We start from the raw sequence: 22,294 nt of genomic DNA on the forward strand, positions 1-22,294 counted from the left end.
ATTTAAATCTGCCCCAATCTTCGTTATCACCTGGCATATGTACCTTAATCTTCTGTGGATGTTCTTGGCTCAGACTGATGGTCATGTTGTAGACCTCTAGTGTCACCACTTTGGTGAAGGACACCGCCTTGCTGCCTCGGTTGTTGTTCTCCACCGTGACCAAAAACGGGGTGAGAGTGGGGTCCTTGGAGCAGACTCCAGCCATTTGATAAATGCAGGTTCCCATGAAGTCAAATTTCTTTCCATCAAAGGTGGTGTAGTGAGGGTCTCCAGTTCCTATGCAGGTGGAATAGCTGATGGGATGACAGCCCCAAATGCCATTCACTAGGGCACATTTCTTGTTGGCCTTACAGGAGGACTTGGTGCACGTAACCTTTCCTAATTTGGAGTCACACTTGCAGCGAGTACGACAGCCTTCATCAGCCCAGAACTCCTCTCCTGCGCTGTAGCTCACCCCTTTGTAAATGCAAGGGCACTTCTCCACTGGGATGCAGGCTTCAGCACTAAGGACGTAGCCCTCATCACACTGACAGGCCGCCACACAGGTATCATTGCACGTTTTGGGAGCAGTTTTGTCAGAACAGGTAGCTGGGCATGGAGTTCCACAGGACACAAAGTGGCTGTTTTCAGGGCAGGGTACTGGGGCTGAGGTGGGAACTGGAGGAATAAGAACGATCAAAGCTGGTCAGGTGTGATTTTAAAAAGTTAAGGAAAAACAAAGCTTATTCAAGGCTGCAGTCAGGAATGAAATGGTTCTGGGGCACACACTCTCTGCAGCAAATTTCCAAGTCAAACCTTTTATTATACAGTCGTACCTTGGATCCCGAATGCCTTGCGAGTTGAACTTTTTGGCTCCTGAATGCTGAAAACCCAGAATTGAGTGTTCCGGTTTGCAAATGTTATTTGTGACCTGAATGTCTGATGCGGCTTCCACAGCTTCCGATTGTGTGCAGAAAGCTCCTGCAGCCAATCGGAAGCTGCACCTCGGTTGTCGAACATTTTCAGAAGTCGAACAGACTCCTGGAATGGATTCTGTTCCACAACCAAGGTACAACTGTACTGCAATCATCTAGGGCCTTCTTCCAAGTCCCTTAAAGCTCTATTAGTAAGGTCATCTTTGTTGCGGCACCTACCTTATTAAATGGCTTGTCGAGGAAGCTCCATTAGGTCCCATCGCTCTACTGTGTCAGGCATGAGGTAAGAACCTGGCTTTTTAAACAGGCCATTGAAAAAATTACGTAAAATTTCCTAACTCCATTCTACATTGTTTTGGGGTTATTGAGATTTGTTAAAAGGGTTGCTAATTTATTAACTGAAATGAATATTCGGAACTTTGTTCTGCTCTGTTTCTTGTATTGTTTCTTAGGCTTCTTGGGTCTCTTTGGAGAAATAGGTGGGATAGATTTTTAATGCATAATAGTGTTCTAGTTGCCGTGTCGCAAAAGGGCCATCCTGGAGCAAGGAAAAGGACAAAAGTAGCAGCTGAAATGGTTGAAGTGTCAGAAGCACCTTGCATAGGAGGACATGATATATTTGGTATTTTTAAATTGCAGGGAAAGTGGGGAGAAAAAAATATCTCCCATGTTAGTGAAACTAGGCCTTCTCAATGAAATTGATTTGCATGTGGCTCAGGACTGTAAAAAAACCAATTAGATTTAGGCAGGGATAGTGGAATGCCTATTGCTTTATTCCCCTGTGGACACAGAACACCACAATCTCCATGCATCAGACAGATGTTCATACCTTACTCATGTAGGTTGCAGACAGGGGAAGCCATGTGACCTCAGGGACAGGGGCCCATGGACCATGAAGCTAACACATGCAGGCATGAGTTGACATATTCCCAAAATGAAGCCTGTTGACCTTGAAAGCAGATGGGATTTGCAAGAAAAGGTTGCATCTTCACCCACAGAATGACCTCAAAGTTTATTCCTTTTTGCCACCCGCAAAACCCTTGCATGCAGTTGCTGTTCTAATTAAGGGTGGCATGGTGAAAAAGTCCTTTGTGTCTTGGTTTGCGAGGCAGCAGCTGAGTTGAAGACGTGAGAGCCACTGGTATCAAGCTAAATTGCAGGCTAGGCTTGACACCCGCAAGGGCTCAAATTGGCCTCACTTGATTCTTTGAACACCTCCATACGCGCCTCTCCTAACCCAGCTCTGGCAGCAGAGCTACTTCTGAATGCTCACAGCCTCCATCCCCTACAGTGCCTGAAGCTTTTCTTCTTGGCCTCACAAAAAGTCTTTCTGCACACAACTGTCCCTAATTTGAGGTAGTAATTGCAAATAATGTGACAGTCTTCATCAGCCCAGAACTCTTGCCCTGCATTGCAGTCCATACCTGTCGAAGTGCTGAGGCAGCTCTCAACTGGGACGCATTTCTCATCATTAAGGATGTATCCATCATCGCACTGGCAGATTTCCACACAGCCATCTGTGCATTCATCGGGAGCAGTTCTGTCTGAACATGTGGCTGGGCAGGGATTCCCACAGGTCTCGAAGTGGCTGTTCTCAGGACAGTCTATTGGGGGGTCAGTGGGACCTGAAGGAAAGCAATGTTCAAAAGTAGTCAGGTGTGATTACATGTTTTAAAAATCAAGAAAAGCAAAGTAATTCAAGGCTCCAGTAAGGACGGAAAGATTGAGGGAGTAAAAGTCCCTCTTTCCTTCCAGTCAATAATGTTGTTGTTGTTGTTGTTGTTGTTGTTGTTGTTGTTGTTGTTGTTGTTGTTGTTGTTGTTGTTGTTATTGTTTATACACCCCACCCATCTGACTGGGTTGCACCAGCCACTCTGGGCAGCTTCCAGCATATATAAAAACACAGTTAAACCTTAAACCTTAAAAAGCTTCCCTATACAGGGCTGCCTTCAGATGTTTCCTAAATGTTATGTAATTACTCATCTCCTTAACATCAGATGGGAGGGCATTCCACAGGGTGGGCACCACCACCGAGAAGGCCCTCTACCTGGTTCCCTGTAAGCTTCACTTCTTGCAGGGAGGGAACTGCCAGAAGGCCCTCGGAGCTGGACCTCAGTGTCCAGGCTGATCAATGGGGGTGGAGACGCTCCTTCAGGTATACGGGGCTGAGGCTGTTTAGGGCTTTAAAGGTCAGCACCAACACTTTGAATTGTGCTAGGAAATGTACTAGAAGCCAATGTAGGTCTTTCAAGACTGGTGTTATATGGTCTCAGCAGTCAAACGTTATACTCCCTATGTAATTTGGCGTAACGCTTGCAGAGAGTCTGGCCGTCTTCATGAGCCCAGGACTCCCGCCCTGCATTGCAGTTCATACCCATAGAAGTGTTGGTGCAGCTCTCCACTGGGATGCACTTCTCGGCACTAAGGACGTAGCCTCTATTGCACTGGCAGACTTCCACACAGGTCTCTGTGCACTCAGAGGGAGCAGTTCTGTGAGAGCAGGTGGCTGGGCAGGCACTTCCACAGGCCTCAAAGTGGCTGTTCTCAGGGCAGGATAATGGAGCCACGGTTGTGTCTGGATCAAACACTGATAAAAAAATGGTCAGGTGAGTTCTCAGTATAATAATAATAATAATAATAATAATATATTTATTTATTTATTTATTTATACCGCGCCCATCTGACTGGGTTTTCCCAGCCACTCTGGGCGGCTTACAACAACTAGTCATTCATAATTCCTTCACTTATGAGGAACATTTTTCTATTGACATATTGGCTTGTAGTTTTGTGCCTCAGCACTTTAATTCATTGTAGCCCAGTGGCACAGGAAATAAACTGGGTACAAACAGGAACTGCCAGATGGGCTCCAATTAGCAGTCTTCAAATTTGACATTAGCCTTATTTTTATGTAATTTCTGCTTTTGTGGCATGGGAATATTTGTGGCAACTGTTTGGACAGTTCACTGCACCTTTTTCATCCTTAGTATTACAGTGGTACCTCCGGATGCAAACGGGATCCGTTCTGGAGCCCCGTTCGCATCCTGAACAGAACGTAAGATGCGACAGCGCGTCTGCACATGAGCGGGTTGCGTTTCATTGCTTCCGTGCATGCACATGACGTCATTTTGACAGTCTGCAGATGCACGAGCGGCGAAACCCGGAAGTATCGCGCTCTGTTACTTCTGGGCCGCTGCGGAGCGCAACCTGAAAATACTTATCCTGAAGCGTATTTATCCTGAGGTATGACTGTATTATGTAAATTTGGTCACATTTTCCACAGAACCTATCTACAAATGAAGGTTTCGGGAATGATATTGTGTCATCAAAAGCATGTGTACACTTTTGTGCACACTTTACCCTATGCATTTTTGTAAACGTGTTGGGGGACTGCAATGCAAAATCTGAAGAAGTGTGGGTGGTTGTGTTTCGGTTCATGTATTGTTCTGGAAAGCGTAAATTATGTGGGTTCATCTTTGAATGTGATCAAATTGAATTTCTCCCCCCATCCCTAGTACAAATGTGGCAATAATTTCATCTGTGGGATTCCAAAGCGATGGAGCCACATACAGATTACAGTCAAGAATAGGGCAGGAAAAGAAAAGAGTTGCTGTAGAAGGGAGAAGCAGTGGCTGTGGGGGGCATTTCTGAGCAGAAAAACAACACAGAATTTTTTGCAAGTACTCCTATCCAAGAGTCAAGACCAGGCTTCCTCAACCTCAGCCCTCCAGATGTTTTGAGACTACAATTCCCATCATCCCTGACCACTGGTCCTGTTAGCTAGGGATCATGGGAGTTGTAGGCCAAAGACATCTGGAGAGCCAAGGTTGAGGAAGCCTGGTCAAGACTATTGTCAACTATTTGTTCATTCCCTAGCAGCCTATTAAATACTTACCAGATAAGCAAAGAGCTGTGGAGCCATAGCCATCGCGGAATGAGCCTCCAAAAATGAAGAGTCCAAAAGGAGTGCTGGGGTGCTCCAGGGAGAGGGAACTAGCTTTTCTGCCCAAGCTGAGCTGAGCAGAGGAGTATTCTGTGGCTGGGATTGGTCTCCACTGGATGTTTTCAACGGCCCTCTTCTCTAATGTGATCTCGCCGGTTTCTGAGGTTTTGGCTATAATAACTGCATAATTATCAAACCCGGCCATTCCCTCAATGCGGTATGACCTACAGTAGCTTGTCAGTGGAGGAACATTGATGAGGAATGGGTCATAGATTGTGCTTCCTCTTGATGCACCACCAAAGAAGAAAAGGACTTGGAGTTCTCTGTCGGCTGAGATGTAAAGTGCCCGAGAGGGCTGGATGCTCAACTGAATAGCTTCTCCAGCTCTCATATTATAGTTTCCTGCTGTGGGTCCGGATTGATACGTGACTGAAGTGTTTCGGGATGCAACGATATATGCCATATCGTATCTGCTCTGGAAGGACACTGGGGGCACAAGGAAGGCGGCACCCCAGCGTGAAATGGGCAGGAGCTGCTCGACAACATGGTCACAGTGTGTGTGGTTCTTGGCACAGCTGTGCCCACTCAAGACAGCCACAGGTCCACTTGATTCAACCTTGGTGCCAGATAGATCCTGCAAGCTTTGCAGCTGGATTGCTTGGAAGGCCTTGAGGTTAACAACCAGAATGCTCCCAGCGGGATAAACACGTCCTTTGAATGTCACAGACCCTGTCAAATGGATGTTGACCCTAGTGGCTGCTTGATAGGCCACAACCGCAAACTCCTTGAAAGTGTCTGCCATTTCACCCACTGGGGTTACCACATAATACAACGTACCCAGTTGCTCAACTGGGTACACTACCATGGCACCAGTTGAATAGTCCTTGTGGCTGCGGGAAAAGACAGAGATGTCATGGTTTGCTCGGATCGTCACAGCCCTGTCAAAGGTGTCTGTCCCCACCATCTCTGTAGAAGCTGGAAGCTCAATGGACACAGTTTCCCCTTCATTGACAGGAACGGTGTTCTGGAATGTAGCTTTGTTTGATGTGACCGTGACGGTGGTTGCAGGATAGTACCCAGTGATGAGCAACTCAAGCTTAGTATTGCGTCGATTCTGTTTGATGTTGAGCATGAAGGCTGTGACAAATTCCTTTCCTTGGGAACTTGCTGTACACGGCCCTGAGAGGAGGAAAATAGAAACGGATCGAAAATAGTATCGCAAGTCTTGTTCACAAATATATATGGAATGGTGTGGCCACATTTGGAATAATATATACTGGGGAAGAACCCCATACAGCTATGAGCATCTGAATAATCACATGGAGTAAGTGGATAGTGAAATTTACTTCCATCTCTCATGAAACTAGGACCCAGGCTTGTCGTGAGAGATAGCTCAGTTGGTAGAGTGTGAAACTCTTACTCTCAGGCCCATGAGTTTGAGCCCCATGTTGGCAGCCAGTATGCAACAAATTAGTATAAACAATAAGAGGGGACGGTTAATGCAAATGTCTTTCATTGATGACTGTGTAGCTCTATATAAGAAATATTTTTTTAAAAAAATAAATAACTTTTAAGGAAGTGGCTCATAATGAACGAATACCAGCATCCCCTTTTCACATCCATTTGTGTAGTAAATTTTTACCGTGCCAGGCCATATGAAAGCGCATGCTCCCTTACTGGCCATCCCCAAAATGAGGAGGTGGCCTTTGGTCCAGTTTACTTACCACTCAATAGTGCCAGACCAGTCAAGAGGAACAATAACCTCATTGCCATAGCTGCAAAAGAATATAGGAAAGAAGTAAGGTAGATTGTTTTATGCAACTCTAAATACAAATCCGACCATGTTGCCTTTCCTACAACATGAAACGCAGGGCAGTTTCCAAAGCACTTCCTCCGTCGCCACACGGATTTATGTTTGTGCAACCAAACTCTCCCCTCCTCCCCACAAATCTGCCCTAGAGGTTTGGCTGAATGCCTAGAACAGATTTGTGAGGGATGGGGCAGGGGCAGGAGAGGGGGAGAATGTTCCATTGCACAAGCAGAAATCCTTGCACTGATAGGATATTCACATAGCACTGCTTTGAATTCTACTGGGAACTTCCAACTATGCAGTCGCAACAATAACTTTTCAGAAACTTGACAAGAGTGCAAACTGTCCTGTAACAGTCCTTTTTCAGAACACGATCCGTCAGGCGTTCATTCAGTGGCAAACTTTGGGCTCTCAAATTTCAGCGGCGCCCTTTGTAGTGCTAAGATTCAGTGCCCCCCACCTCTCATGCTCAATTTGATATCATTGTTGCGGATCCGTGCCCTGGCCTCCCCCCCCCCCGTGGCACCTGCAACCCAGTGCATCCAAACCGGTCCTACTGCCCTAAAACTGCCTCTGATTCATTAACCTACTGCAATGCGTTGCATGAAGGGAACTGGAGTTGGTTCAAAATTAAGCCACCATGCTCAGCAGATGGCAACGTTTTGTGGCTGTGTGTAAACAATAACAGTGGCTCCCAGTCTGGTTTGTGGCACAATTCCAATAGTGCAGCTTGCCTTTAAAGCACCAAACAGTTTGGAACCTAGAGGCATTCCTGAAGGACTACTTTGCCCAACTTTGTTCTGCCTCTTCTCAGATAAAGTCTTCTAAGCCCTCACTATCTGTGCTAAAGCAAATGGTGACTAGAGAAAAGTTTTCTTGGTGGCTCACCCCAGAGAGGCTTGCACCCAGACGTCATTTAAAATAGCAAAGCAGAAGATACAGCAATCAGAGCTGGCAGATCTTATTTCCCCTAAAGCAGCTTTTTGAAGGTCTGCCCACCCACTGTAACCCCTCTTCAGTTAAATGTCTTCTGGACTAACTAGTACCAGTGCAGGAATGGGGGAGAAGTTCGATTCAGTTTGCATTTATGGGTGGCTAAATTGTCACTCTCCAAAACAATACATGAACCAAAGCACAACCATTCTTTGAATTTTGCACTTCTCTAGCTAAGGGGCATGTACAAAAAAATGCATATACTTGGATAAAGTGTACATAAGAATAGCATATATTAGTGAAAATAAGATACAAAAGTGCACTGCATTAAGGGAAATGTATATGAGGCAGAACTGCATTCAAGCATATGTATATTCGAGGGAAATTGCATTAAAATAAAACCTTTCATGAAGATTTTTTTTAAAAAGAAAGGAAAGAGAAACAAAAATTGAGAAATTCATCCAACACTATACTAGCGGCACCAAAAGCACAAAAGGCAAGAAGGATCCTTGTTTATCTCAGACAGATCCTTCCCTTGATCAGCAGCTGATTAGAATCACACGGCACTGTTCAAAACAATATCTTACCTTGTGCCCCTAAGTAAGCTTGTCTTGGCTGGATGAAGAAGAATTTGGTCCTCTCTCCTTTTCTCTCAGCTGCTTTTTCCCTTTTTATAGGCGGAAGGAGTCAAAGCCCATCTCCCGATTAACTATTAGGAAAGCAGCAACAGTCCATAAGGGCTGGGCTTTGGGAAAATGCAAGAGTCAAATAAAAAAAAACAGAGAACCTTTGCCTATCCTCTCAGCCCCAGAAAAAAATGCAACTGACTGGATTGGGCAATGTGCCTTATAGGTTAGCATTTAACAAATGTTTCTCAAATGTATTTGAATACTGAAATAGGTGAAGCCAAACTTTTTCTCCTGTTTGCTGTTGTCGTTCTTCATAATTAGCAGGACATCAGTGAAAGATGCAGCTTTACCTAGACATTATTCTGTAAGAATTATGGTACTTGCTATCAACAAAACCTGGCAAGCTAGACAGCAAGCTTTTTTCTGTTTGTGCAGTTCTGCTGCTCAGGGGTAGAAGACCGAAGTGTCCTTGACCTGACTTGTTGTTTGGATAGGAAACTAACATGTTGTGAATCTTACTGTCAGGCTAACAAGTTCCAGAGAAGCAGAGTTTGACCTCTGGGAATTTTCTTCATAATCAGAAAAAAGAAAGTGAAACTGACCTTGGGAAGCTCTTCTGGGCCAAAATCCAGAGGGCTAATTCAGGGAACAGTTCAATGGGACATTTTAGTTTCCCGCTTTGAACAGCTTATCACCATATCCGAGACTGCTTTCGAAACTTCCCTGAGCTGGGAACTGGAGACTGCTGTTTGCAAAAGAGGAAGGCCAATGCACCACTGGGCATGTGGAGCTAACTGCATGTTCTCTGGGCCGTGCCCAGTTCAGCTTAAGGCTGTCCGGGAAGCCTGGTTTAAAATCAGTGCTATTTACTAGCAGGGATGTTTTGCATGACACAGAATGAAGCATGTTGCTTCAGTGGCAGATCTAGACCCCCTGTGAGTGGCGGCGGATCCACCCATTGCTGCCTCTGCCATAGCTGCCTCTTTCTCTGTCTGTGAGCTCTCCTGTGCACATCCTTTGCTGCTTGCCTACTCCCTCCCTGTCAGCTGCCTCTCTTGTTGCTCAGGGGAGAGAAGCAGCTCATGGAGAGGGTGCCTTCGCTTGCACATTTCCCCCCTTCGCAATAACCATGTGCTCTAGGTTAGGCAGAGATTGCAATTGGCTCAAGGCGACCATGTGAGCTTTACAAGCTGGGATTTGAACCTGATATCTGAGCGTGTTATTGGGTGCATTGGGTAGGTGGGGTGGGTCTGAAAATTGGAATGCTAAAAGTGGGTGACGTCTTGAAAGTTCCTGAGGGCACAAAACACTACAGCTTGACTTTTGTGTGCTTCATTGTGTGCTGGCTACAGAGTGGCGTGCACTGGAGTTGTGCTCAGAAGTCTGGCTTTGTACTTTTTTCAGATAAAGCAAATTTCTTCAACACCATCACCTGCATCTCACCCTAACATACTTGTCAACACTTCCCTTTTTTAAAGGGAAATTCCCTCATTCCAAATAGGATTCCTCGCAAGAAAAGGGAAAAGTTGACAACTATGCATCCTAAACTGAGGGGTGGGAGAGGCATGATTCTGTAGTTCGCCTCAGGTGCCAAAATGTATTGGGCCTGCCTGTTGGAGAAATCTGACAAAAATTGAAATGGCAGTTGAAATGGCTAATTTTCGCTTATTCATCCTATATCCATCAACCATCCTAGCTGCGAGTCCTGGAAGATCTGTTCCCTGCCTTGCTAGCCTTTTCTCACCTGGTCTGGGAGGGAAGGGCATTGACTGACTGCAGCTACTTAACCTGATGTTGCTCAAAAGACTCTTGGGCTGGGGTATTACTGAGGGAGTTATTGATATATTATTATTATTTATATATATTATTTTATTTTTAAGTGTTGTTATGATTTATATGGAAATGGTTCAATTTTGCTGTGTACTTTTTGATGTGTCTTCTTTATTTTATGGCTACTTTTGTAATTATGTAAATCTTTTTCTGCTGTAAGCCACCTTCAACATAGCTTTAGTGATGGGAAAGCAGCTTATAAAGAAAATGATGGGTGATACCTGGAAGAGAAATCAATCCAGCAGACATGACTGGTGTTTGCTGCTGCTGTTGCTTTGAGTCTGACAGTGATATATATTTGATTATGCATTTTTCCCCATTTGCATTGCCTTTCTTTTCATTGAATGGACTCTGATAAGGTAATTACAAAGTAACTTCCATAATTATGTAAGACAAATAACAGGGCTTTTGTGCAGGGCTTTTTTCCAGCCTGAACTCAAGTTCCTCGGCCTGAACTCCAGGCATGTTTAGCCTGGAGAAGAGGCGATTAAGGGGTGATATGATAGCCATGTTCAAATATATAAAAGGATGTCACATAGAGGAGGGAGAAAGGTTGTTTTCTGCTGCTCCAGAGAAGCGGACACGGAGCAATGGATCCAAACTACAAGAAAGAAGATTCCACCTAAACATTAGGAAGAACTTCCTGACAGTAAGAGCTGTTCGACAGTGGAATTTGCTGCCAAGGAGTGTGGTGGAGTCTCCTTCTTTGGAGGTCTTTAAGCAGAGGCTTGACAACCATATGTCAGGAGTGCTCTGATGGTGTTTCCTGCTTGGCAGGGGGTTGAACTCGATGGCCCTTGTGGTCTCTTCCAACTCTATGATTCTATGATTCTATGATTCCTCTCGGGTGGGCACCATTGCCATTATAAGAGAACAAGGGAGGGCTTCTGGCGCAGCCGCCATGGCAAACTGCCAATCCCATGGTAGCGGATGCCAGCCATGCAGTTAATTAAGGATAATTTGGGAGTAATTATCCTTGCAAGCCCCCCCCCCTCCCAGGTCGGGGGGGGGAGAGCTTTCTCTTGCAGATCATTCGATAACTGCCTCTCGCTCCGATGGAATGTGGGGGCAGGGATGCAGAGTGAATGCATGTATGCATCCCCAATGTGGTCGCCATGAGCAGACGTATCTGTTTCTTCTAAGATATATCTGAATTTGGACTTCAGAAACAGATGTGTTTTGGAAGAAAGAGAAAGATAACCTGTGAAATGAATCAGCCACTGAGTGCCAAGGTTTTGATCTGGAGAGCAAGTGAAGGGGACCCTTTGTTGAGCTTTTGTGCTATGAATCGGCAAGCCTTCAATGAAAAATGATCAATTAACGGAGTGAAATTACTAATGGATTACAGCTATCTATGGAACGCAGAGGGATTTAACAAGAACTTATGGTTTTCTTTACAGAATGCTTGAAAGAACAGGCTGTGTGAAATTCTGTGATGACTTGTAAACATTGCCAACTAAAGAGAGCTCTAAAAGGTAAAGGGACCCCTCACCGTTAGGTGCAGTCGTGGACGACTCTGGGTTGCGGCGCTCATCTCGCTTTACTGGCCAAGGGAACCGGCGTACAGCTTCCAGGTAATGTGGCCAGCATGACTAAGCCATTTCTGGCGAACCAGAGCAGCACACGGAAACACCGTTTACCTTCCCACCAGAGTGGTACCTGTTTATCTACTTGCACTTTGACATGCTTTCGAACTGCTAGGTTGGCAGGAGCAGGGATCAAGCAGCGGGAGCTCACCCCGTCGCAGGGATTCGAACTGCCGATCTTCTGATCAGCAAGCCCTAGGCTCTGTGGTTTAGACCACAGCGCCACCCAAAGAGAGCTCTAGTTCTGATTTATTACAGTTTTGGTGAGATGCCAGCTTGTTAGAAGATACAAGGAGATAAACACTGGAAGTGGTCCAGAAGTCTCGGCTGGGCCCTGGATTGCTTTCGGTTTCAAAGCAAAATGGAGAAGTTATGGCGTACTTATAAATGAGTTCTCAAAGGAGGGGCAATGTTGAAGAAAGTTGACTGGTTGCAACATGAAGCAAAGAAGAAGGTGAAGAAATATTTCACAAAGCTACAGGATATAAATTTCCTCTGCAAGTTAATGGATATGCATTTATAAAAATACAGTCAATAGTCATTACATCAGTGGATGCTAGAACAAAGGAGTAAGATCAGAATTGTGGAACTTGGACTAATTAAGAGAATTGGCACAGGATCAAGGAATAACATCAACTACTGATAGCCGGAACACAGGAAGTCATCCAAAAATGTGTCATTCGGAACTGTTTAATTGGCACTTTTGGTTGTATTGTGATTTGGCATGATTTGGCATTGTATTCATGTGGCCTCCACTGGATTGTTATTAATGAAAAATTAATAAAAATTATTTTTTAAAAAAATTAAGAGAGAGAGAGAGAGAGAGAGAGAGAGAGAGAGAGAGAACAAGGGAGGCGTTCTTGGTGAGTTCCGGCACCCCTTTTTCTAGAAAAATAGCACTGCTTTTGTGGAAGATGCACAGTAGCAGTTCTGCAAGTGATGGCTACAGAGTGGAAAGGAAATTATGTCTATCAACATCCTCACTTGCTAGAAGGACAGGGGTCTCATCCAGAAAAGCAGAGTCACATTCAGTAGGGCTGAGTTGAGTCACCCTAAGTAGGATCACAACAGGCAAGGAAAGCATAGTTGGACAAAACACTGGACCAATACAGGGGATATATTCTTTATTGCAGCTGGGACAGATGAAGGTGTCTGGTCTTGCTATTAGAAATTGGAGTAGACCCACTGGAATTAAAGGATCTAAAAGTTAGTCATGTCCATTAACTTCAATGGGCATGTACTGAGTAGGACTGGCATTCGAAACAACCATTTGGGATCTACACAACACTTCACAACATATTTGTTTGTTTGTTTTTAATATATTTTTATTAAAGATTTCTTAGTTTACAAAAGTACGTGCATTTGTCTCTTTTTTCAAGTTGCATTTTCTACAGATCAGTTTCATTTGCTGTGAGACATTAGTGTTACATTAGGAAGAAAAGGGGGAAAGAGGTGGAGGGGGAATGAGAGTTGGGTGGGGTCGGTGGCAATGTTTCTATTCTACTTAGTGTATGTGTGGTGTTTTGTGTCAGCGTCACTTGTGTGGATTCTCTTTACTATTCGCTTGTTGTATTTCTTTGGTGATGAGAGAGGTTGAGGGTGGCCTAGGCCTAGAGTGTGGTTGGTTGTCTTTGATTGGCTGTAGTGAAATTTGTTTTCGTGTGTGTGTGTGTGTGTGTTTGGATCAGTTTAGCCAGATTGATTTGTATGCTGTTGGCGGTTTCTTGTTGTTGTCTTGTTGTCTATTTGTCCCTGTGGCAGTTTCAGTTTGTTGGTTAGTTTTTCTAATAAGGCTGTTTCCCATACTATGTGATACCATTGATCCATGCTTACTCCTGACAGGTCTCTCCAGTGTCTGCATATGATGCTTCTGGGTGCTGAGAGTGGGTGGGTTATGAGCTCTTTGTGATGTGAGTGGGATGTTTAGTAGGGCCAGTTCTGGGGTGATTTCTAATACTTGCTTAGTTATTTTGCATATTTCTTGATTGATGGCCGGAAGAGTTGGATTTTGGGGCACTCCCACCACATGTGGAGGTATTCACAACACATTTGTTGAATTAAGAATGTGCCTCCAATTAATCATGCCATTAAAAAAAAAGAGTTTAAAATGTTAATTATTTTTAATCTAAGTCCAATAAATCTATGGGTGGCAGGCATCGCCTCAGCAGAGGTCTGCCTGCTTCTCCCAGATGGAAGGGAATACCTCTTTTGAGGTCCATGCATCTTCTGAAACTAAAACACCTTTTAAAACTATCTGTCGTTTCTTGTATGCAAATACAGTTAATAAAAATGATTAAGTTTTTAGCAATGTTTTTTTGAATGGAAATACAGCCTGTTTACAAACAGTGGTAATTATTTAGCAGGCAATTTGCTGTTATGGGTTATTTTTGTGGAAAATCAGAGCAAAGCGGCTGAAGGCCTTGGGGCCCCAAGATGACCCAAAAGTTGAAAAGACAAGGTCCCTACAGAGTGGATTGGCAGACATTAACTACTGGACTATGCAGAGATGGCGAGAATGACTGGGAAAATCAGAAACCAGGAGGATCTAAACTTCAACAAAGAATGGGAGAAATTTACACTATATTTGACAGACCACTGTAAACATTTGAACTCTTTGGAAGGTCTTAAAGAACTCTTGTAATGTTACATAGACTTTGGATACAATGGAAGCCTGAAAATTAGGAGGATTTATGGTATGCAGTTGAAAAAGTTAACCAAAGAACCCATGGAGGGGAGGGGGGAAGTCCCGAGATTCAGAAGAATCTTGTTTAATTTTGATTATTTTTGATTTTGGATGTGAATGAATTTGTAAAATCAAATAACAATTATTTTTTTAAAAAAATACAAAACATTAAAAGTCTTTGCAGTTTTCTGCACTGCTACTAATAGCTCCAGGCAATTTTACTTCTGTTGTTTGGAGGCTAACTTTTCCCTTTATTGCATTCAGATATTTGCTATTGCCCTTGAAATGCCGTAATGTTCCAGAAATGATGCTCTTGGGACAAGATGGCTGTTAAGTTCACAGTTTGAGAACTTTATGGCTTCTGATATTTTCTTCTTCGGTTTGCAGGAGCATTAATAATCTTCTTTTCCATACAGCAGCATCCAGGGGGCTGAGGCGAGCAAGAATGTGATATTTACTGGTTTAGAATAATTTCACTGCTCCTGTGATTACACTGAACAAAATGGCGTCCCTTCACTCTGCTTCGTGTGTTGGACTCAGGAGATAGGTCCAGGTCAGAGAAGAGGGTGGGAAATGTGCATGGAATCATTCCAGGATGCAGCGGTTCTGGAGTTCACAAAGAAAAGAGATTTTAAAAGGCTTACAGCTTGATCCTATACACTGGCTTACACTGCCTATACTGTTTTGGCTTATACTGCCCAAAAGCAAAGGTTGAGTTCATGCTGACATGTCTGCACACCTTTGAAGGTGGGCAGTGTTTGGACCAGACCACGGGCCAGGCTAGTAATCTGGCAGCTGGGTGGGCTACAATGGGGCTGCCAACCAATAACCTGCGGACATATGCTAGGGGTCAGGCCCAGCTGTCCAATGAGCACTGGCTGGGCCCACTCCCAGGGGAATACATTGTGGCTGTAGAAACCAATGCAGGAGAGACATTACACATCATAGTATATTGTGAGCAAGTGGTGTTCTGGTGCCCAATTGCTCCAACTTTACCCTCTGCTGGCTTGAGCAGGATAAATAAACCAGGAAACTTTGACTTCCTATAACATCCAATTCAGCTGTCATCGTTTGTTGTTCTCCAGTAAGCCACAACCACTAGCCAAACACAAACCATGACTTGCCGTTCTCTTACTAAGTGTGGGAGCAACAAACCACAATCCCTGATTTGAACGTTAATAGGAAGCCCAGATTTTCTGGCTGGTTTACCCCATTCTCACCAGTGGAAAAGCAAAGCAGGAGTGACTGGGCCATGGGCACCCACATCCTCTTTTTGATCTAAACCACAACAAGCCAGAAATTCAGACGTATTGTGATGTGCAAGCTCTGCCACTCTAAACATACATATGTGAAAGCAACTCCAGCTGAAATCATTCTGAATAAACATGACTAGGCTTGGGCTATGAAACAGCCTCCTCCAGTAGATGATGGATGGGTGAAAGCAGGAAAGGCTCTGGGGCGAGAGAGAGAGAGCGCTCAGACTTGGAACTTTAAAGCATGGAGCTGTACGTGGAAAGCACAAGGCAAAAGGTAATTGTGGCTCAGTCCTTCCCCTCTGTTGCCCAGTAAGGGAATTAAGATTAACAAATGGAACTTGTCTAGCCCAATAATTCTCAGCTTGTGATGACTAGGAGGTGGGCTTCACTGGCTGCATTGGCATTGTGGAATGAACTCCCTGCTTAAATACGACAGACCCAATTGTACTGGCACTCTGCCAGCTTTTCAAAATACACCTGTTTACACTGGTATTCCCTTGATCTCTTTGCCTGGGCCTCCTGCTTTAATTGCTGCATTGTTTTAATGTGTTTGCCTCGCTGCATATGCATACTGTTCATTTTTTTCATTTCAAAAACCAGGACACACATCTTCCGGGACACGCTCCCAGGTGAGTCACTTGACCCTTGCCACAACCTCACCCTGGAAAAAGTGCTTTTCCAGAGCGCATTTGGGGATGCTGCATGAGAGCGCAACATGAAAGCATGGGAGGTCACAGCACCCAAAATGGCTTTTGCGATCTTCCACAACAAATGGGATGTCCTGTTTTTTCCTGGACACTTAGTGGGTATCCATATGCTAATCATGCATCATTAAAATAAAGAATAATTAAAAATACACCGTAATTAAAACCAAAAAGAAAGAAACATCCCGTTAATTATAAATGTCCATGATTAGCACATTTATCTAAAGATAAATGGACATTTATATTTAATGGGATTTTTTTTCTTTTAGGTTTTAATTACAGTGTATTTTTAATTATTCTTTATTTTAATGATGCAGTACAATGTAGGTTCTTATGGGCAGATCTACACTCGTGGTTTTTCACGTTAAGGAAGGGTTTTGATGATGTATATGGACATGTGATGTCCTACTTTTAATGTTCATAATGTGCTATTAAAATGCGACACCGGAAGGCACTGCAGAGCAACCAGCAACCAGCAGTAGGGAGACAGCGTTTTGACCAAAAAAAGGGGTTAAAAATGCTTTAATTTACAAGTGTGCCCTGTGATGTTTCAGAACGACATATCTAAAATCATTCTAATACAATGGTACCTCGGGTTAAGTACTTAATTCGTTCCGGAGGTCCGTTCTTAACCTGAAACTGTTCTTAACCTGAAGCACCACTTTAGCTAATGGGGCCTCCCGCTGCCACCGCGCTGCCAGAGCATGATTTGTGTTCTCAGCCTGAAGCAAAGTTCTTAACCCGAGGTGCTATTTCTGGGTGAGCGGAGTCTGTAACCTGATGCATATGTAACCTGAAGCATATGTAACCCGAGGTACCACTGTAACATTAAACAGGTCAGTGCAGATCCAGCCTAAGTTTGGCAAATCTCTTTGAAGCCATCTTGGCATTAAGTGGCATATCAATTAAATAATAATAATAATAATAATAATAATAAAAAAAAAAAAAACAATAAACAGTCACAGCGATCTTACTAATATTAGAAGTCTTTGGCCTCCCAGGCATGTAGGAGCTCAGCAATGTTTGTCTCGACCATCCCATTGGGCAGCTTCAAGTCATCAGAGCTGTTCCCATTGAAGTTTCCGCATGGGGCACACAGCTTTCCTGCGAGGGTCTTCTTGACTCCCACTGTCACCTCCCCATCAGAGCGAAGGTGAACCTGCACCTGAGAGGCCTGGTTAATTAGGATCCCGTCCTGAGTTTCGCTCACAGATATGGCTTGGGAAATTCTGTATGGCAGCCTTACCAGGCGTCCATTTACCTGGAACACATAAAGAAGGGGACATGAGATCTGGCACCGAGTGAAGGCCAAGAAGCCAGCAGCAGCCTGAGAACCAAAATCCACGCCAACCCCACATACTGTCAGATGGAACACCCCAGAGGCTGTCAAACTTTGCAACTGGAAGTCAAAAAACACTGGAGCCTGTTATGAATAAACAGAAGTTGCATGCTCTAGCTCAGGTAATATTAAATGAATACAATGAAGAGAAACTGCCAATGGATGCTGCCTTTGAATTCCCACAGAAGTTGGTCTTGGAGAGATGAGATGAAAAGTTCTGAGAACAAAAGTCTTATATGATTATGAATTCTCTCCATTGATTCGCTTTAACACTGCTGCAGAGCAAAAGAGCAAATGTCAATGATAGAGATCCTTCCACAGAATCATAGGGCAACTCTGAGGCACAGAATCTGCTGGTGCCCCATCAGTCCATGCATTGGATGAAGAAGCAAGCACAACACTTGATTACAATAAAGAAGAAATGCTTCTTTAAAAAACGAGGGTTTCTCAGCAGTTCTGAATCTACAGCCCTGGCATAAACTATCAGGAGATTCCTCCCACACTGGACCAGTTCCCATGTAATGCTAAACTGTGCTCAGATCTTTTAAGCCTCATGTTGAAGTGTTACCCTCTTCTCCCCACATTCATTCAGGAGAAGGAATAAATTCACCTGCAATTTTCACCAGGAATTGAGATTCATTAAACAAGCCAGCTTCATCATCCATTGTTTGAAATTGGCATGTTTTGCAATTGCCAAGAATCTTTTTCTTAAACAAAAATATATTGATCCCCAATTAGTACATAATGAGAGGCCAGGCATAGCAGGACATACAACTGAATCAAGGTTTATTCCTCTTCCTGGCTGTGCAGGAACGGGAGGGGACAGCAATCGAGCCCAATACTTTACTAATGGCTCTCAGATCTTAACACACTGTTCCTCCTGACTTTCTCTTACCCATGTCCTGTGGTCCCTTTTAAGAGTGATGGATGCATTCTGGAAGAAAACATGGACCGCTCTCCCAACTACCAAGACATCGTCACTGTCCTTTCCGATGCTCACTGACACCCTGAACCAGTAGGGGACACTTTCATCACAAACGGTGGCAATGTCATAAACCCCACTGCAGAGGTACTTGCGCGAAGCACCATCGAAGGTAGAGAGTCGGGCTCCTGGAGTGAGTATGCACTGGTATTCCTTGCTTTCACAGCTGCGCACTCCATTTCTAAGCGTGCATATCTCTTCAGCCTGGCATCTGGTTTTCTCATAAACAAGTTGACCTGTGGCATTGCAAGTTATTTTTTCCGTGCAGTTGCTTGAGAAGATATCCTCTCCAACCTGTAGGGAAATCCCAGACAAAGGGACATAGCTGTGAGAGCTGGAAAAGAGTCTGAACGTTCAAATACACTGCTTTTTTGTTGTTGTTTATTTTATTTATTTGTGAAAATTAGCCTGCTGTCCTTCCAAGATCTACATGTAGGAATAGAAAGAGACAGTGATCTAACTACAGCAAATGCTTGTACCACAGGCACGCCATTTTCATTCAACGTTCATGATGCTCCACCAGCAAAGCTGGCCTTACCTTAATGTACAGACCATTATGCACACAGCCGCATTTGTTCATAGGCACACATGCATCCCCATCAGACACATAGCCGTCATTGCACTGGCAGCCTTCAAAGCAGTTCTTTGAGCACTGCACAACAGTGGACAAGCTGGCACAGGTGAAATCGCAAGATCCAGTGCAAGTCTCATAGTGGCTGTTGGCTGGGCAGGTGAGGGCTGAGAAGACAAATCAAAGCCATGTTTACCAGACATTCTTCATTACATAAAATAGGAAAGAGTCTTCTTAAGAAGCAGGTTTTCTTTTCAGCTATTTTCTATTCTCTGTATTGTGTTGTTATACATGCACACACCACTTCACCAAGTTATGAGAAGTTCCAGGAACAGCAGGTTTCCTTTGGAGGAGAGGTCACCAAAGACTTATGGCTTTTAAATAATAGTTGGGTTTCTTTACAAATACGCACGTCAAGCATAGGTGAAGTCAGAGACAGCAAAGTCTTTGTAAAAAGCTGGAAATCCACTGCCCTCATCAGATACCCAGTGAGGTACGCATTCCCTTCAAGATGTCTCTAGACTTCCAAAACTCAAAGCTCTGTCTCTCACTTTTCCTTTCTCCTTTGTTGCTTCTTATCAGGGATGGGGAACCTTCTCCAGATGTCGCTCCACTACAATGCCCATCAGACACAGAAAGGATGGCCAATGCACGGGGATGGTGGGAGGTGTAGTGCAACAACATCTTGAGAACTGAACATTCCTCACATGGGGTTTTAATATACTCATCTATTTTGTGTCCTCTCCATGGATAGAAAGATACGTGGGAGAGAAAGACAAGTAAACTCATAGCACTGAAACCAACATAGCTCAATCAAAGGCTCATATTACTTTGGGTATTGGAGAGACTCACTACCGAAAAGGCAGAGATGAAGAAACCTTTTCATCCAACTTACGACAGAAGGACTTTGTTCTCCAGGCTCCAATCTTGACTCCAGCAGACTGGCATGCAGCTGCATAGGCTTGAAGGCTTCGGCAGAGATACTCCTCCTCCCCTTTGGCCGCAGTCAAGTCATACAGGCATTGCTCAAGGTAATCTGAGGGGCTTACTAATGAGGAGCAGTCTTTGAATGGCCCTGTCTCGGACGTGATCATTCCACAGGAGTCGTCACTCTCATACGGTGCTGTCTGGACTGTATCAAAAGTGGGGCATTCCTCACCACAGCCATTGGAGCAGATGGCACCATCCAGAGGGACCTGCCAGGAGGCCCCAAACTCATCCACCGTTTGTGCAGATTCCCCACTAGGCAGCATGAAATCGTCCCTCTCGTCGCCATTGAAATTGCCACCCAAACCACACATGTGTCCCTGGTAGGTGCTGGGGACAGACACACGGACGTAGGAAGAGGTATCATAAAGAACTGTGAGGCCAAGGGATGCATGGACAATTATATTGATCCCCTCCTGAGTGATCCAGAGTTTCCCCTCGTCTCTATTCACTGGCAAAGTGCAGAATTCTTCATCCACCTGCATGAGCCAAGAAGAAAGAAGCAAATTCATGGGGTCGGCTCTGAGCACACGCAAATTCTCAAGCACACACATATACAAAAGACACACACATATCCTTTTGCACATGCTGTTTTTCATTCCAGTGATCTAAAGAAATGTCATCATTATTTAAAAACAATTTAATTATTATACCAAATGGTTTTCCTGTAATTTTATGACTGCAAGCTGCCCTGGACTCTGTTTGCATGAGAAGGACATGTTATTCATTTGAAATAATAGGTAAAAGGTAAAGGACCCCTGGACGGTTGAGTGCAGCCAAAGGCGACAATGGGGTGTGGCACTCATTTCGCTTTCAGGCCGAGGGAGCCAGAGTTTGTCCACAGACTGCTTTCCGGGTCATGTGGCCAGCATGACTAAACCACTTCTGGCACAACGGGACACCATGACGGAAACCAGAGCACACAGAAACACCATTTACCTTCCTGCCTACTGGTGTGCTTTCGAACTGCTAGGTTGGCAGGAGCTGGGACAGAGCAATGGGAGCTCACCCTATTGCAGGGATTCAAACCGCCAATCTTCTGATCAGCAAGCCAAGAGGCTCAGTGGTTTAGACCTCAGCACCATCCGCATCCCTTTTATTTCAAATAGTAATAATAATCTGATATGAGTGGCCCATACATACCATAGCTATCCATTTCCTTCCCCTTTCAAGGACAATAGTGTGCTGATGAACAGAGACCAGAACCTTCTTTATCTGAGCAAGGTGTCCATTTCCAAGCTTCTCGTTCTCCACCAAAATGGAGAAATTCTGTAGCCGAGGGTCTGTGCTGCAGACTTTGACAAAAGTGTAAGTGCAGGAACCATGGAAGCGAAAGCTTTGTCCGTCAAAGGAAATATAAAGGGGGTCACCAAGTGCTATAGCTGTACCATATCCCGCAGGGTGACAGCCTTGGATGCCGTTCTCCACCCTGCACTCCTCATGCGCTCCACAGGAGAACTGCTGGCACTTGGTGGCTCCATTGTCCAGGCAGCGGCACTTCTCCTGGCAGGAGCTACTGGGATAAAACTCCTCTCCCTTTTTGTAGTATCTGCCCTGGTGCACACAGCCACACTCTGCAAGATGGATGCACTGATTTCCACTGAGCACGAATCCAGGATCACAGGCACACCCTTCGGTACATGCAGCATCACACATTATTGGGGAGGAGACGCTCCCACATGTATCAGAGCAGGCATTTCCACAGAGTTCATAGTGGGAATTGCGTGGACAGGAAAAGCCTGGAAGGAGAGAATGAGTAGAGAGGTGTGTTATTTTCTTTCCCCCTGACCATTGTAATATACAGTGGTACATCTGGATGCGAACAGGATCCATTCCAGAGCCCTGTTCGCATCCTGAAGCGAACGCAATCCGTGTATGCACGTGACATCATTTTGAGCGTCTGCACATGCGCAAGCGGCGAAACCCAGAAGTAACACACTCTGTTACTTCTGGGTCACCGCAGAGCGCAACCTGGAAATGCTCAACCTGAAGCTACTTCAACCCGAGGTATGACTGTAATACAAACTGCCTCATATCTGCCAAGCCATGGCTACTAAGCACTGTGGCTCTATTGTACCTCTACTGTCAGAGTGTCGGGATACTGTCAGCGGCTCCCAGCAGGCTGCTCAG

At 44.6% G+C, this 22,294-nt stretch overlaps 1 protein-coding gene across 1 annotated transcript in view; it reads right to left on the reverse strand.

Moving 5' to 3' along the window:
- Positions 1 to 22,294, reverse strand: part of LOC310768139 (IgGFc-binding protein-like) — a 45,705-nt gene that overhangs the window by 12,136 nt on the left and 11,275 nt on the right. Inside the window, exons 6-16 of the mRNA XM_083625853.1 lie at positions 21,308 to 21,903; positions 20,073 to 20,643; positions 19,145 to 19,344; positions 18,520 to 18,900; positions 17,268 to 17,546; positions 8,185 to 8,281; positions 6,579 to 6,629; positions 4,807 to 6,033; positions 3,289 to 3,501; positions 2,339 to 2,539; positions 44 to 657 (exon numbers count right to left, since the gene is read on the reverse strand). Of these exons, the coding sequence (XP_083481979.1) occupies positions 44 to 657; positions 2,339 to 2,539; positions 3,289 to 3,501; positions 4,807 to 6,033; positions 6,579 to 6,629; positions 8,185 to 8,281; positions 17,268 to 17,546; positions 18,520 to 18,900; positions 19,145 to 19,344; positions 20,073 to 20,643; positions 21,308 to 21,903 (4,430 nt within the window). The remainder of the gene's footprint in view (positions 1 to 43; positions 658 to 2,338; positions 2,540 to 3,288; positions 3,502 to 4,806; positions 6,034 to 6,578; positions 6,630 to 8,184; positions 8,282 to 17,267; positions 17,547 to 18,519; positions 18,901 to 19,144; positions 19,345 to 20,072; positions 20,644 to 21,307; positions 21,904 to 22,294) is intronic.

Source organism: Podarcis filfolensis, assembly GCF_964270895.1.
Source record: "Podarcis filfolensis genome assembly, chromosome: 8".
In the NCBI taxonomy this organism is placed as follows: Eukaryota; Metazoa; Chordata; class Lepidosauria; order Squamata; family Lacertidae; genus Podarcis; species Podarcis filfolensis.